A 17,397-nucleotide genomic window follows, 5' to 3' on the forward strand; every position below is an offset into this window, starting at 1 on the left:
TACAGATTATCTGACAACTGCTATTAAACCTGGTTAATTTAATTCCATCTTGAGCAGTGTAAAACAGAAATCTCTGTGCATTACCTGTACATCCACCACAACAGTTTGTCTGTGTGGAGTAAAAGATGTAGTCAACCATGGCTCTGCCCTCAGAGTTAAGAGTCGTCACAGCACTGTTCTGAGTGTCGGGGTGGATGTGACTGTACACTGACGTCAGACACAGAGAGTGATATAAACTGTATCGGAACCTGACGAAACAAATTCCATTCCTTTTATTAGCAAATTCTCTGACTGGTGGATCTTGCTTATGGGTAATGTAGTTCTTCCACAGTAATGACTTGCACTGCACATAAATAACTAATATTTGCATTATATTCATTTAGTCAGAGGGGAACTGGCCCCCACAGTGAGTCTGGTTTCTCCCAAGGTTATTTTTCTCCATTAATCAGCATCTTATGGAGTTTTGTGTTCCTTGCCACAGTCACCTTCAGCTTGCTCACTGGGGTTCTAAATACAAATATTATTTAATTATTTAATTTTATACTCAATTTACAATCATATTTAATCAAAATACACAATGATCACTCTAAGACTTTATAGATATTACAGTTTCATTTTCTGTTAAAGCATAATTTTCTGTAAAGCTGCTTTGAAACGATGTGTGCTGTGAAAAGTGCTATACAAATAAAAATGACTTGACTGTTGCACTCTATTGTCATCATGTGTCTAGTTAAATATGTACTGATATTTTTCAGATTTTCCATTATAAATAGTTTAGTGTGCAGGAACAGTGTGTAAAAGTGAATAATATTCACCTTGGACTGAACATTTGGATTTCTTCAGGGTCTGTATTGAAAAGAGCACATTTAAAGATCTAAACATGATTGTGAACTCAGGCTCATGATCTTCAACAGTTACACACAGTAAGTTTTTGAGAGTAAATGAGTCACCTGGTTTATTGTCAGTGACTCCAGGTATGAACTCCAGGTCTGGTGGCCGCACACACGCTGCCTCACAACGCAACTGACAGAGAAAATCATGACTGTATTGTAGTTTACTTACAGGAGAAATGCATGTATGCACAAAATTAAATGCATATTTATTCATGCACATTTAATTATTAATTTAAAAACTGTTATCACTAATGTAAAACCATATTTGACTGCATAACTGAAAGTCTATTTGGGTAGGTCTTTGGTCAAAATGAAGAACACTTTTAAAGCATTTTCAGGGTCTTTTAATGATATTTTCTATTATTAAATCTATATTCAGTTGAAGTCAAAAGTTTACATACATCTCAGCCAAATACATTTAAACAATTCCTGACATTTAATCGTAGAAAACATTCCCTGTCTTAGGTCAATTAGGATCACTACTTTATTTTAAGAATGTGAAATGTCAGAATAACAGTAGAGAGAATGATTTATTTCAGCTTTTATTTCTTTCATCACATTCCCAGTGGGTCAGAAGTTTACATACACTTTGGTAGCATTGCCTTTAAATTGTTGAACTTGGGTCAAACTTTTTGGGTAGCCTTCCACAAGCTTCTCACAATAAGTTGCTGAAATTTTGGCCCATTCCTCCGGACAGAACTGGTGTAACTGAGTCAGGTTTGTAGGCCTCCTTGCTCGCACACGCTTTTTCAGTTCTGCCCACAAATTTTCTATTGGATTGAGGTCAGGGCTTTGTGATGGCCACTACAATACCTTGACTTTGTTGTCTTTAAGCCATTTTACCACAACTTTGGAGGTATGCTTGGGGTCATTGTCCATTTGGAAGACCCATTTGCGACCGAGCTTTAACTTCCTGGTTGATGTCTTGAGATTGCTTTAATGTATCCACATAATGTTCCTTCCTCATGATGCCATCTATTTTGTGAAGTACACCAGTCGCTCCTGCAGCAAAGCACCCCCACAATATGATGCTGCCACCCCCATGCTTCACGGTTGGGATGGTGTTCTTCGGCTTGCAAGCCTCACCATTTTTCCTCCAAACATAATGATGGTTATTATGGCCAAACAGTTCAAAAATTTTTGTTTCATCAGACCAGAGGACATTTCTCCAAAAAGTAAGATCTTTGTCCCCATGTGCACTTGCAAACTGTAGTCTGGCTTTTTTATGGTGGTTTTGGAGCAGTGGCTTCTTCCTTGCTGAGCAGCCATTCAGGTTATGACGATATAGGACTCATTTTACTGTGGATATAGATACTTGTCTACCTGTTTCCTCCTGCATCTTCACAAGGTCCTTTGCTGCTGTTCTGGGATTGATTTGCATTTTTCGCACCAAACTACGTTCATCTCTAGGAGACAGAATGTGTCTCCTTCCTGAGCGGTATGATGGCTGCGTGGTCCCATGGTGTTTATACTTGCGTACTATTGATTGTACAGATGAACGTGGTACCTTCAGGCATTTGAAAATTGCTCCCAAGGATGAACCAGACTTGTGGAGGTCCATATTTCTTTTGATTTTCCCATGATGTCAGGCAAAGAGGCAATGAGTTTGAAGGTAGACCTTAAAATACATCCACAGGTACACCTCCAATTTAGTACACCTCCTTTCAGAAGCTAATTGTCTAAAGTCTTGACATCATTTTCTGGAATTTTCCAAACTGCATAAAGGCACAGTTAACTTAGTGTATGTAAACTTCTGATACACTGGAATTGTGATTTAGTCAATTAAAAGTGAAACAATCTGTCTGTAAACAATTGTTGGAAAAATTACTCATGTTATGCACAAAGTAGATGTCCTAAACGACTTGCCAAAACTATAGTTTGCTAATATTAAATCTGTGGAGTGGTTAAAAAATGAGTTTTAATGACTTCAACCTAAGTGAATGTAAACTTCTGGCTTCAACTGTGTGTGTGTGTAAAATATAAAATATTTTAAATATTATACTTTATTTAATATTTTACTATTCTATAAATATACAAATAATATTCAAAATATTTTTTCTTAAAATATTGCTCAAGTTCTTAAATCACAACCACATTTCTGCACATTCAAACCTGGTGTGTTTGTGATTTTATAAACCCTTAAAGATTGGTTAAAAAATCATAATTATTATTAAAGACATACATGCAACAAGAGATGTAACAACACCACAACAGCCTGCAATTTTTAATAAACAAGCATCAACAGAGATGCCATGTTGTGTTTTTGTTATTTAATCTGCTGTTTTCAACAGCGTACTCTCTCTGGATTGTAATGAAAAGATGTGTTTTCCCGAGAGCACCGGACTGATGGGAGAAACAACAGTAGAAAAAGACAGACTGCTGTCAAAATGAGTCCAGACACATACCTCTGTTTCTGTGATTTTATAGTACAGCTCCTGGAGAAGAGACACACACATCTCAGTGAATGAGAACAAAAACAATCCAACTGTCCTGAAATCTGCAAATGAAAATAACAAATGCACATTTATTTTTATTTTTTTATTTTTTATGGTAAGTCTGCTGTGTGTCACAATAGGGATGAGCGGTATGGCACAATTCTTAAATCAAGGTGTAATATATATATATATATATATATATATATATATATATATATATATATATATATATAATCACAAGTTATTTTTGCTGGAAATTTAACAATAAATGGCTTATTTATTAAATAACCATGTACTGTAGCAATGCTATTTTTTGGATAAGCCAGTGAACACTGAAATACACTTTACAACTAAAAGGTACATCATTTCATTTGATTACTTCTCTTCTTATTGGAACATTAGGGACACAAACCATAACATAAGATTATTTATAACATGAATAAGTTACATCATGTAACACGAGTTAAAAACTAAAGTCAGTCAACAGTCAAACTGATATTATTAAACAGATACACACACCTGTAACAACAGTTGAATTCTGTATTAATTATTCTGTATTGCAAGTTATGTAGTTGCTCTGAAATCATTAACAATACAAACTCCAATTAATGTTGTCTGTACAAAGAGTTCACTTGATCAATGTCAGTAATTTACTAGAGTTAGACCAAAATATCAGTTTTACTGATTAATCGGTGCCGATAGCTGCTTTTTGGAGCTATCGGATATCTGCAGAAATCTATGGCGATAGTTGCTAATCATTTTTCAGCATTTTGTCATTTCAAAATAAGAGTCCCTGGTGTGTTTTGGGTTTGTTGATACTTAAAAATCCCGCGTTATGCACGAAATCTTGGTTGAACAATAAACTGCATCTAGGATTTTATTCATTTTAGACTCTTTTTCTGTGCCCGCCATAGAAAATATATATATATTTTACATTCTATAAATCAATAGGCCAATTAATCGGATATCGGCCTTTCCTACCACCTTAGTTACAGTATCGTCAAAATCCAGTTTCGGTCGACCTCTATAATTTACATACTAACATTTGATTACTCACCTAGAAAAAGTGCAGAATCTTAAATATGTCATTTTATGCTATAACATTCCTATGATTTAAACGTTTAAAAATCCTAAAAAATACACTTATGTCTAGATTTAAATTAGATTTTGAATGTCAGATTTTCATTGTGGTCTCAGACTTTTGGACTCCACTGTATATCTACCATGGTATAAACAGTACAGCAGAATCTCTACTGGTTCACACATTTAGTATAACTATTGTTGCTCTGATAATGAGTGTTTCTTTAACTTTGGCCACGTTTAGCACTGTGGACTTCTAGAAAATTAAGTGATGTTAAAAAACACTCAAAAAATATTTCAGTCTATTTTTAGGATTTACCAAGAATTATTTAATCTTTAACAAAATGTAATTATTAAAACTTAAAATATAATTTTTTAAATATAATTTTTTTAAAGATTATTCAATTCAATTAGATTAAAATTTGTCATGAAACTGAAATGCGTAAATCCTGAAATCTTAAAATGAGTGAATTTCATATTCTCACCATTTTTCTTTTTTATGTGACTATTAAAGGAATATTCCAAGTTCAGTACTAGTTAATCTCAGTCAACAGCATTTGTGGCATAATGTTGATTACCACAAAAATGTATTTCGTCTCGTCCCTCCTTTTCTTTAATAAAAGCACAAATCTGTGTTCAGTGAGACACTTACAATGGAAGTCAATGGGGTACATTTTTGGAGGTTTAAAGGCAGAAATGTGAAGATTATAATTTTATAAAAAGCACTTACATTAATTCTTCTGTTGAAACTCATGTATTATTTGAGCTGTAAAGTTGTTTAGGGGTTTAGGGTTTGTTGACATTGTCATGGTAACAAAGATGTAAAATTGTCTATAACTTTTCACAGATCACAGTAAAATCATGTTAACACACATATTGTTTATGTCTTGTGTCTATACTTTTGAAACAGTATTTTAATGTTTACAGATTGGCCCCATTGACTTCCATTGTAAGTGTCTCACTGAAACTCAGATTTTTGCTTATTTTAAAGAAAAGGAGGAACGAGTCAAAATTAATTTTTGTGGTACTCAACATTATTCCACAAATGCTGCTGATTGAGCTTAACTTGTATTGAACCCGGAATATTCCTTTAACAGTGTGTGTTCATGCATCACAGGAGATTTATATCATTCAAGTCATGAAAATTCATTTCCAGCACATCTCAAATTCTGTATTGTGTTTAACAGAATTCTGTGATGGAAATTATTCTGGTGGATTTTATAATGCTTTTTAAAAATAAAATAGCCGACTCTTTTGTCTTGCTAAGGCTAATTCCATTGCAAACATTTTATGTGTTCTAATTATACACAATTAAATAATATTTTCACTCATTTTGCATAATTTGGCAAAATTTCAGCTTGATTGGAAATGATGGCCAATAAAAAGTTATAATTTGTCTGATTTTTCTTTGTTTTGTCTCATATTTCATCTCAAGCATGCTCTTCACTCACACTTTTGTCCACTTGGTTAACAAGTACGCTAACTTCTGAACAAACTTTATGAGGGGGAAAATGGTTTGATGTGCTGGAAATGAAGCTACAATTGTGGGACACAATTGATAGAAATAATTTTCACACACTGAAATGGTTTGTGATTATTTCACTCTTTATGATTTTTAAACAATAATTTGAATTTTTCGAATGGATTTTCATAGTTTAATATTGAAAGTCTGGGACAAGACTGAAACAGTCAAATCTATACATAAAAGGCAAGACAATTCAAGCCAAGTCAAGTTTATTTGTATAGCACTTTTCACAACAGGCATGGTTTCAAAGCAGCTGTACATGAAATTATGCTATTACAGAAAATAAATGAATATAATGCCAATATTAGTTATTTATGTTAAGAACTATCAGTGGTTAAAATTATTAAACTACTGTAAGTGTTGTGGGTCAATGATTAAACAAAATGATTTTGTATGAACTATAAGTTTTGGTGTTGAATTCCTTGAAGTCATCCCGAATTAACTGAGGAAATACACGTAGATGCATTGTCCTTTGATTTTGGCAGATGAAGACTTTTGTTAGTGGTTAATTCATTTTCTATGCAGTTTAAGAGAGTGTTGCCCCTCCTTTGACCAAGTTGATATAGGTATCATTCGGTGAGGAGCATCACTGTCCAGCTGGAAGCTTATGGCAGGTAATTTTTGGTGTTTCAGACAGTGGCTCATGAAGAATCTCATGTCTTTGAGTTTGCATCAATTCGTCCTCTGTGAAGTCTGTCTTAGTAGACTGAAGTGAAGTCTGACTGGCACATACAATTAACACATATAATCCCGAGGTTTAGACAGGGAAAGAAATAGAATAAAATTAACATAGATGCCATTCACTTTAAAGCAGGGTTAAATAATAAAATAAGTGTTTTTGGTTCTGGCAGACATAATTAAAGCAGCATAACTATGAATTGAGGGGTAAATTAGGTGCATACCTGGCTGAATAGATAAGTCTTTAGTCTAGACTAAAACTGAGAGAGTGTGTCTGAGCTCTGAACCCTACTAGGAAGACAATTCCATGGTTTAGGAGCCAAATATGAAAATGATATCCCTCCTTTTGTGGATTTTGATATTCTCTGTATTGTTAACAGGCCAGAGGTTTGCGATCGTAGTGAGCGCAATGGATTATAGCGTGATATCTTACTTAAGGTCACTTAAGTACTTTGGAGCCATACCATTCAAAGCTTTGTAAGTAATTAACAGAATTTTAAAATGAATACAAAACTTACCAGGTAGTCAATGTAACAATGATAAAATGGAGCTGATATGATTGTATTTCTTGGTTCTAGTTAGCACTCTCGCTGCTGCATTTTGAACCAACTGAAGTTTATTTATTAAACCTGCAGGACATCCACCTAGTAATGCATTACAATAATCTAATCTTGAGGTCATGAACGCATGAATTATTAGCATATGTCGTGATTTAGCAATATTTCTGAGGTGGAACAATGCAGTTCTACAAATATTGGAAATTTGTTTTTCAAAGGTTTTTAAGGAATGCTATCAAATATAACACCTACATTTTTGGCTGTAGGAGTTGATGCTACAGTACATCCATTTTTTAGGTTTTTGTTCCAGGAAATGTCTAGCCATCCACTTTTGTATATAAATTATACACTATTAATTTGGAAAATTGTGAAATTTTGTTGGGTTTCGGAGAAATATAAAGATGGGTATCGTCGGCATAGCAGTGAAAACAAATTCCATGGTTCCTGATAATGGCTCTCAGGGGGAACATATATAGGGAGAAAAGTAGAGGCCCTAAAACTGTGGCACTCCATTCTTTAATTTGATCTGATTTACACAGACAAAGTGGTAACGGTCAGAGAGATAGGACTTAAACCAAGCTAATGCCTGTCCACAAATGCCAACATAATTCTCAAGCCTATCCAAGAGAATGTCATGATCTATGATGTCAAAGGCAGCACTAAGATCTAAAAGCACTAGAAGTGAAATGCAGCCGCGATCAGATGATAAGAGCAAGTCATTTGTAACTCTGATAAGTGCAGTCTCTGTGCAATAATGGGGCCTAAATCCTGACTGAAATTCTTCATATATACCATTTCTCTGTAAAAATGAACATAGTTCAGAGGACACTACATTTTCTAGTATTTTCGACATAAATGGGAGATTTGAAATCGGTCTATAATCAGCCAATTCTCCTGTATCAAGCTTTGGTTTCTTGATAAGCGGTTTGATAACTGCCAGTTTAAAGTTTCTTGGGACATGCGCTAAGGATAATGAGGAGTTAATAATATTAAGAAGAGGTTCTGAGATTATAGGAAACACCTCTTTTAGGAGTTTAATCAGTATTGGATCTAACATTCATGTTGCTGATTTTGATGTTTTGATCATTTTTGATAGCTCTTCCTGATCTATAACAGCGAAGGATTTAAGTTGCTCGTAAGGAATAATTTTAGTCTTCTGGGGTCTTGTGGCAGGCGTATGCATAATTCCAATTTTGATTCTGATGATTTCAATTTTATCAGTAAAGAAATTCATAAAGTCATTACTTCTATGCTGCGATGGAATATCTGGTTCAATGGAAGTTTTATTCCCAACCAATTTAGACACAGTACTGAATAAACACCTAAGATTGTTGTAGTTATTTTCTATGAGTTTACTCAAATATGCAGACCTGGCAGTTTATAGTGCCTGTCTGTGTTTAGAGACACTATCCTTCAAGGCAAAATACCTCTAATTTTGGATTCTTCCACTTACGCTCCATTTTCCGAGCTACTTTCTTGAGAGCATGAGTGTGACCATTGTACCATGGTCCAGGATTTTTCTCTTTAACTTTGTTTAATCGAAGGGGGGCGACACTATCTAGAGTGCTAGAGAAGACTGTATCAATATTTTCTGTGACAACATCAAGTTCTTCAGAACTTTGTGGCATCCTTAGTATTTGAGACAAGTCTGGAAGATTATTAGTGAAGCTATCTTTAGTAGTTGAAAGAATAGTTCTACATGAACGATAACATTGCATAGATTGAGATACCTTTGCGTAGCACAGCATACAAGAGACAAGGTAATGATCTGAGATATCATTGCTCTGCGGCAGAATTTCTATTTTATCAACATCAATTCCATATGACAAAATTAGATCTAGTGTTTGACTCTGGTGATGGGTTGGAGCTGTCACATTTTTTCTAACCCCAAAAGGGTTGAGAATATCGATATATGCTAATCCCAGTGTATCATTTTCGTTATCTATGTGGATGCTGAAGTCACCGACGATTAAAGCTCTATCCACAGCAACCACTAGATCTCACAGAAAATCAGAAAATTCTTGAAGGAATTCAGAATATAGCTCTGGTGATCTATATACTGTTGCAAGAGCAAAAGATGACAAAGATTTTTTATTTATATCTGACATTAAGCATTATCAGTTCAAAAGAATTAAACTTATATCCAGACCTTTGAGTAACACTGAAAATATCACTGTAAATTGTAGCAACACCTCCTCCTCGACCTTGCAGATGAGGCTCATGTTTATAACAATAACCTGAGGGAGTAGACTCATTTAAACTAATATATTCATCTGTTTTAATCCACGTTTCAGTCAAACAGAGTGAATCCAAACTATGATCTGTAATAATTTAATTTACAATTAGTGATTTGGATTAAAGTGGTCTAATGTTTAGTAGCCCTACCTTTATATGATGTTTATCTTCAGTTTTTTTTTTTTTTTTTTTTGTTATTTTCATGTTTGACATTAATAAAAAACATTTTTTAAATGACTTAATGACGGTTTTGTGTTTGGTAGTTCAGGGAACAGACACAGTCTCTATATGATATATAGTTGATTCATTCTTTATGTGTTGTAGTTTGTGACCTGTGTGATGTCTCAAGGCAGCTAGCAGATGTTCTGATTAGCCAGTTTGTCTGCTTCCTGACCTGGGCCCCAGTTTGTCAAATACTATCACTATTAAGACTATAAGCCATATTACTAGAGAGGAGAGTGGCACCTTCCCTGGATGGATGGAGTCCGTCTCTCTTTAGCAGGTCAGGTCTTCCCCCAAAACTCTTCCAATTGTCTATAAATCCTATGCTATTCTCTGGACATCCAGCCATTCAGTGACTGGATATCCAGACTACTATAAGCCTCATCACCATGATGAGCAGGGAGGGGGCCAGAGCATATTACAGTGTCTGACATCATTTTTGCAAGTTCACACACCTCTTTAACATTATCTTTAGTGATCTCCGACTGGCGAAGCTGGACATCGTTAGTGCAGACATGAACAACAATCTTAGAACATCTACATTTACCATTAGCCAGCACTTGTAAATTTGATCTAATGTCAGATGTTCTGGCACCCGAGATGCATTTAATAATAGTGGCTGGAGTCTCTATTTCCACGTTCCTTACAATAGAGTCACCAATAACAAGGGCCCTTTCAACATGATTCTCAGTGGGTGCATCACTGAGTGGGGAGAATTGATTGGAAATCCAAACAGGAATGGGAGAGTGGTGTCACTTTACCCTATGAGTATGCCACCGAGATGTCACCCAAACTTCCTGCGGCAGGGGCTCTACAGCCGGAACCAAAGTGTGTGTGTTGCTCGCTGTATTACCCACATCTGAAACAGTATCTTCCGGCTTCTCTTTCTCACTAACCTCCACTAGCATTTGGTTGCGTGTCTCTAACTCATTAACCTTCTCTGTCAACCTGACTAATTCCTTATATTTATCACATGTGAATCCCTCACTGCTAACGGAAGAAGCTATAGTAAACACGTGGCATGCAATGGACAAAGCAATAATATGATATTTAAACAGTACCAAAAATAAATGATGAAGTCCTGGTAAAAAGTTTCCAGTTTAGTTTTAATGAGACTTTCATATAAATAAAAATCAACCCCTGGGACATGAAAGTGTCAGAAGTTGAAAAAAACACCCATTTGTATGTCATATATGATGTAATGTGCCACTCACCATCCAGGCAGGTAAGCCGTGGTAGTAGAGCTGTCCACTGGTGATGAGTGTGTTGGGTAAACAGTTAAAATCTCCACATAAGATCACCTCACAGCTTCGTCCTTCACTCTTACACTTCATCATCATGTCAATTTCAGCCAATAGAATGGCGAGCTGTGCGAGCTTCACGTCGCCTCTCTGCGGGTTAAACACCAGGTGTGTGTTGGCCACACATATAGGGCGGAGTGCTGTGTCCTGCTCTGTGATTGGCTGGAGAAGCAGCACAATGCCAATGTTGTCACGATTAAGTAGCTCGCAGTCAGATCTGTAAAACTCGAGCAAGTTGACAGACAGCTGGGTGAAGCGGTTGCTGTGGTAACACACTGCACAGCCGGCGGTTTTAGTGTCTGTGCGCCGTTTGTAGATGCAGATGTAACCTGAGTTAAAAAAACACTATCAACTGGATTCTAATGGTGATCAAAATTGGCACAGTTTACTTCCACTGTAAGTGTATTACTGTAACTGCGGCTTTTGCTTTATAAATACAAAAACTGAGGGACGAGTCAAAATTATTATCTGTGATTAATGGCCATTATGAATCTGGAACATTCCTTTAATTGTAAGATGTTATAAAACAGTAGCTCTTCAGGTTAATCCACTAATTTTAAAAGGAAAGTATGTGGAATATTTCACCCAAAAATTAAAATTCTCTCATTATTTACTCACCCTCTTGTTGTTCAAAGCCCATCTGCTGTTATTTTTTCAATGATACACAAAAGGAGAAATATTAATTCAGCTCTTTTCCCAACTCTTTGTAACCACTACTGTCATAAGTATCATTAAAATAGTACAAATGGGGGAGGTCACGTGACACCATATGAGGATCAGTCATGTGAATGGCAAGCTCTGCCCACTTTGCTAGTTTTTGCACTTTTAATGACATAAACTGGTGAGATTCGATACACTCTGATCCATAACTGTTCCAGGAGTCAAAAATCCTCGGGCTCTGGAGACATTAAAAGACACTTACGTGGTTGTTGCTGACATGGAGGATCTTGCAGTGATACGTTTGATCGATCACTGCCAGAGGTGGTTACAAGAGTGGGGGATGTTAAGAAACGGATCGATTATCTGGAGTCAGCGGAGAGGGAATTATTTGCTAATCCGCTAGCGACCAAGGTGGATTTGGAGCGTGTCTGGGAGAAGTTGGAGGACATGGAGAACCATAGCCGGTGGAATAATGTCCATATTGATGGCATTCCTGAGGCCAAAGTGGGTCAGGATATGGTGAAATGCTTGGACGGGCTCTTTCCACATCTGCTTGACATAACAGGCCATAAGCTGGAAATCGAGCGAGCTCACAGGGTTCCTTCTTGGCGAGCTGCGAGGGGGGAGGCCCCGATTAATTCTGGCCAAATTTCTGAGATCATCTGATAAAGATCTCGTGTTACGCGAGGCAAGGAGTAAAGGAAGGCAGCATTTTCTTGTACCCAGACTTTGCGAATTCGACGAGAGAAACGTGATCGATTCATGGAATGCAAGAAACTTTTACATCAACGGAAGGTCGCTTTTGCACTGATATTCCCGGCCAAATTGAGAATAGATGCTAAATTTGGCCATAAAACATTCACATGTCCACAGCATGCGATGTTCTTCATAAAGTCAATGGAGTAAGTTATCTTGTGGTACTCATGCTGCAGCCGAGTGGACCGACTCACTGAACATTCACTTGACTATTCGAGCTTTTTTTTTTCTTTTTGTGCTGGTTCCGCCTAGTGGCTGGAGTTTGTTTTGTGGAGTAACACTCCTTCTGGACAGTTTTGTGGATGAATCTGCGCACTCTTTGTGCTTATGCCTCATATTGGCTGGAGAATGTTTTGTGGAGTATTTCTTGCATGACATTGGAGTGAATAGGTAATTTGTTGCACTCATGTAGCAGCCGAGTGGGCCGGCTCACTGAACATTCGTTTGAATGTCCGAGGAAACCGAGTGCCTTTTTTGTGCTGGTTCTGCCTAGTGGCTGGAGTTTGTTTTGTGGAGTAACACACCTCGGGACAGTTTTGTGAATGAATCTACGTGCTCTTTGTGTTTATTCTGCCTATTGGCTGGAGTTTGTTTTATAGATTATCTTTTGTTGTGTAATTCTGTCTAACAAAATTTGTATAGAAACACTGGACTTGAGCAATCCGACGGCATATATGGACTGTTTGAGTTTAGAGGGACAGACGCTAGTTGGCACTATCGTGCGCGACGTTAATGTGCATGTTTTTCTTTTTTCTGTTTGTTTGGTTCTGGGGGAAGTTTGGGGTTTGATTGTTGCACTAATGTTGGAATGTGGTCTTTATAACTTTGTTTTTGACACACAATCTTTTTTCTCTTATATGTCAAAATGTCAAATGTTAATATGAGTGGATTATCTCTCTCCATGTGGCATGTGAAGGGGTTGGGGCACCCCATAAAAAGAAGGAAGGTTATTTATTTTCTTAAACGTAAGAAATATGATATAGTGTTTCTTCAAGAAACGCATCTTTCCCAGCAGGAAGCTGAAAAATTTGTGAAGATATGGGGTGGACATGTTTTCTTTAGTGCTGGCTCAAGTAAGAGCAGGGGAGTCATTATATTGATAAGTAAGCATCTACAATTCAAATGTCTCAAACAGATTAAAGAAAAATTAGGAAGAGTCATTATTGTTTTAGCAGAAATTCAGGGGCAAAGTCTTATTTTGGTTAATATTTACGCACCTAACATTGATGATTATGGCTTTTTTATAGATCTTGAAGGGATGTTGCAAGCCGCTGGCACCGCTCATAATATAATATTGGGAGGAGACTTTTGATGGACTCAGTCCTTGATCATAGTGAAGCAAAAGTGTGCAAGCCCCTTAAAGCAACATTGACGATTCACAGGATGTGTAAAAATCTTGGTCTTACAGATATTTGGAGACTTTTGAACCCATCTGGTTGGGACTATAAATTATTTTCATCAGTCCATAAATTTACTCTAGATTTACTCATCTGTTGTTGATTGCTCAGTTGGAAACATTTTAGTCTCAGATCACGCACTGGTGAGTTTAGAGGTGTTGCCACATATGGAGAAAAGGAAATCATATAGTTGCCACTTTAATGTATCCCTTTTGCAAAATCCTGAATTCCAACAAATGTTAAAGGCTGAAATCAATGTTTATATGGAGACCAACTGGTCCTCATTATCATCTGTGGGCATGGCTTGGGAGGCACTCAAGGTGGTTCTTAGGGGCCGGATTATACAGTATGCCTCATTCACCAAAAAATCCAAAGAACAAGAACTCGTGGAATTGGATGGGAATATTAAAAGTGCAGAGGCAGAGCTGAAGTGCTGAATGTCATCTGATGACCTCAGAAAATTGACCCGATTGAAATACAGATATAATACAGATTTTGTCACAGAAGGTGGAGTTTTGGCTATTCAGGGCAAGACAGTCTTACTTTGAGTTGGGGACAAGGAAGGGAAGCTTTTGGCTAAATATATAAAGCAGAGAGAGTCTTTTTCTACCATTCCCTCAGTGAAATCTACTGGTGGTCAAAGCCATTGATAATAATAATGCTTTTAAAGAATTCTTTCTTGATCTCTATAGTTCCACGTCTTTGTCTACTGATGAAGATATTAGAAACTTTGTGGAACCATTAGAACTTCCTAAACTGATTCTGAGGAACCATTAGAACTTCCTAAATTCTCTTGATTCTGAGATAACCTTGGAGGAGCTTGACAAGGTAATTAAGGCCTTGCCTACATGGCTTTGCCGCTGAGTTTTTTAGATCTTATGCTACAGAATTGGCTCCACTTTTGCTAGAAGTTATTTGTTATTAACAATTTTTATTGATTCCAGTGACAGATTAAATAAACGTGACAGAAAATACGGAATCAAATTATATGAACTTAAACCCCCCCACCCGACACAAACACGAACCTCAGTGGTCTGATAGTAAATTAATAATGACACATACAAACAATAAATCAACAAAGTATTTAGAAACAAACAAACAAACAAAAAAAAAACAATAAGAATGCACACACACATTTAACATTGACTATCTCCCTCCACTGTCCTCCAAAAAAACCAATTTTTTATTAAATATACCCATGTTGCCCAGCCTTCTTTATATCATCCCCTCAAATGTCGCCACCCTGCCCAATTCTGTGCACCACTCCCGAAACGAGAGCACTCCAGCTGACTTCCATCCCCTAAGGATGACCTGTCTTCCAATCATGACACCAGCCAGGACCCAATTCTTTATGAACCCATCCCCTTTATTAATAACTGTCCCATCACCTAGAATACAAAATTAAATTTGAATACCCAATACACCACACATACAATTCTTAACCCTCAACCAAAATTCTTGGATCATAACACACCACCAAAAAACATGGGTTGTGTCCCTGTCTTCTGGTTAGCATCGCCAGCAGGTGGGTGTGTCTCTGGGACCAAGTCTATACAATCTAGAGGGGGTCCAATAAAATCGGTGTGAAATCTTAAATTGCATCAGACGAACCCTAGATGTAGATTTGAAATTTTTTAGAATCCTAGCCCACACTCCCTCCTCCAATACAAAGTTTAAATCTTTCTCCCATAATCTCTTGAGAAAAGTTGAAGCTCCATTCCACAGACTCTGAATTAACAAGGAATAATACACTGATGCCTCATGAACTTTTCCAAAGGCAGTGATCACCACTTCCAGAGTATCTGCCGCTTTAGGGGGGTGTATGCTACCCCCAAAAACAGTACAGAGCAGATGGCAAAGCTGTAAATACCTAAAGAATGGAGATCTGGGAATCCTAAAATGTTGAACCATATTTTAAAAGGATCTCAACACTCCACTCACATATAGGTCACCGAGCGTATTAATCTCCCTCACAATCCACTCTGACCAGCAGAAAGGGGACTTATGAATACATAATTTTGGGTTCATCCATATGCTTGAGAAAACATTTAAATAAATGTCTGAATTAAATACTCTGGACACTTTTGTCCATACCACGTGCAAATGCGAGATAGCAGGGTGTGACTTAACTTCTCCGGTTAGTTTAATAGAAAGGCATTGCAATTGCAAAATAGGGGCAAGAACTTCCTGTTCAATACAAAAGCAGAGAGGGGCTCTCTCAGGTGGAAGCGACCAATGAGCCAAATGTCTGAGACTGAATGCATAATAATAAAACAACATCTTGGGTAGGCCTAGCCCACCTTTGTCAATCGGCCTATGTCACTTATTGAAATGTAATCATGGATGCTTACCATTCCAAATGAAGGATTTCACTATGCTATAAAATTGCTTGAAATAAGAGAGGGGGACATCTACAGGGACAGTCTGTAGCAGGTAGTTGAATTTTGGAATACAATTCATTTTAATAACATTAACCTTTCCAATCATAGATAAATGTAATGAAGCCCACATCGCTTGAAAACCTTTTTATTAAGGGGACAAAATAAACTAACTAAATCACACAAATTTGCTGGGAATAAAATACCCAAATACTCAATGCCCTGTTTGGGCTACTGGAAGGCGCCCGGCTGGAAAGCCGTCGCTTCGGATTTAGACCAATTGACTCTGTATCCCAAGAACTTAGAAAAGGAATTAATAATTCTGTGGAGGCAAGGCATAGATCTAGTGGGATCAGAGAAGAATAATAAAATATCATCTGCGTAAAGCAAAAGCTTATGTGCCATTCCTCCCGCCACCACCCCTGGAAAATCATCTTCTTTTCTTATCGCGGCTGCTAATGGTTTCAGGGCAAGACAGAACAATAATGGGGAAAGAGGGAAACCCTGCTGGGTGCCCCTGTCCAGAGTAAAATAATCTAAAATTAATCCATTTGTTTGTACTGCCGCTACCTGGTGTCTATAAAGTAACTTAATCCATCCAATAAAAGTGTTCCCGAACCCGTATATTTCCAAAATCTTAAAAAGATAATCCCATTCAACCATATCAAAAGCCTTTTCGGCATCAAGTGAGATGGCAGCGACCGGAGTCTGATCATTTGCCACTGACCACATGATATTGATGAGAAGCCTGATATTATCAGAAGAGCTGAAGCCCCGAAAAAACCCTACCTGATCTATATGTATAAGAGATGTCATAACTTTACTTAATCGGTTAGCCAAAGTTTTTGACAATATCTTAACGTCTAGCTGGATCAGGGAAATTGGAAGGTAACTCTTACGCTCGCTTGGATCTTTGTCCTTTTTAAGAATCAGGCTGATCTGAGCTTGTGTCATGGTTGGCAGAAACTTTCCATTCTTTAATGCTTCCGTATAAACTTCTAACATAATTGGAGCCAGTTCTGTAGCATAAGATCTAAAAAATTTAGCGGAAAAGCTATCTGGCCCCGGAGCCGAGGCCTTAATTACCTCGCCAAGCTCCTCCAAGTTTATCTCAGAATCAAGAGAATTTTTTCGCTCAGTCGTCAGTTTAGGGAGTTCTAATGGTTCCACAAAGTTTCTAATATCTTCATCAGTAGACGAAGATGTGGAACTATAGAGATCAAGATAGAATTTTTTAAAAGCATTATTAATATCAATGGCCGAGGTAAATATTTCACCAC

General features: G+C 37.1%; 1 protein-coding gene across 1 annotated transcript in view; it reads right to left on the reverse strand.

The window, feature by feature from the left end:
- Window positions 1-17,397, reverse strand: part of LOC127411132 (protein angel homolog 1-like) — a 40,394-nt gene that overhangs the window by 6,697 nt on the left and 16,300 nt on the right. Inside the window, exons 2-8 of the mRNA XM_051646480.1 lie at window positions 11,849-11,898; window positions 10,833-11,271; window positions 3,324-3,328; window positions 3,190-3,236; window positions 951-1,057; window positions 816-837; window positions 85-248 (exon numbers count right to left, since the gene is read on the reverse strand). Coding sequence (XP_051502440.1) covers window positions 85-248; window positions 816-837; window positions 951-1,057; window positions 3,190-3,236; window positions 3,324-3,328; window positions 10,833-11,271; window positions 11,849-11,898 — 834 coding nt within the window. The remainder of the gene's footprint in view (window positions 1-84; window positions 249-815; window positions 838-950; window positions 1,058-3,189; window positions 3,237-3,323; window positions 3,329-10,832; window positions 11,272-11,848; window positions 11,899-17,397) is intronic.

Source organism: Myxocyprinus asiaticus, chromosome 20 (assembly GCF_019703515.2).
Source record: "Myxocyprinus asiaticus isolate MX2 ecotype Aquarium Trade chromosome 20, UBuf_Myxa_2, whole genome shotgun sequence".
Taxonomy (NCBI): Eukaryota; Metazoa; Chordata; class Actinopteri; order Cypriniformes; family Catostomidae; genus Myxocyprinus; species Myxocyprinus asiaticus.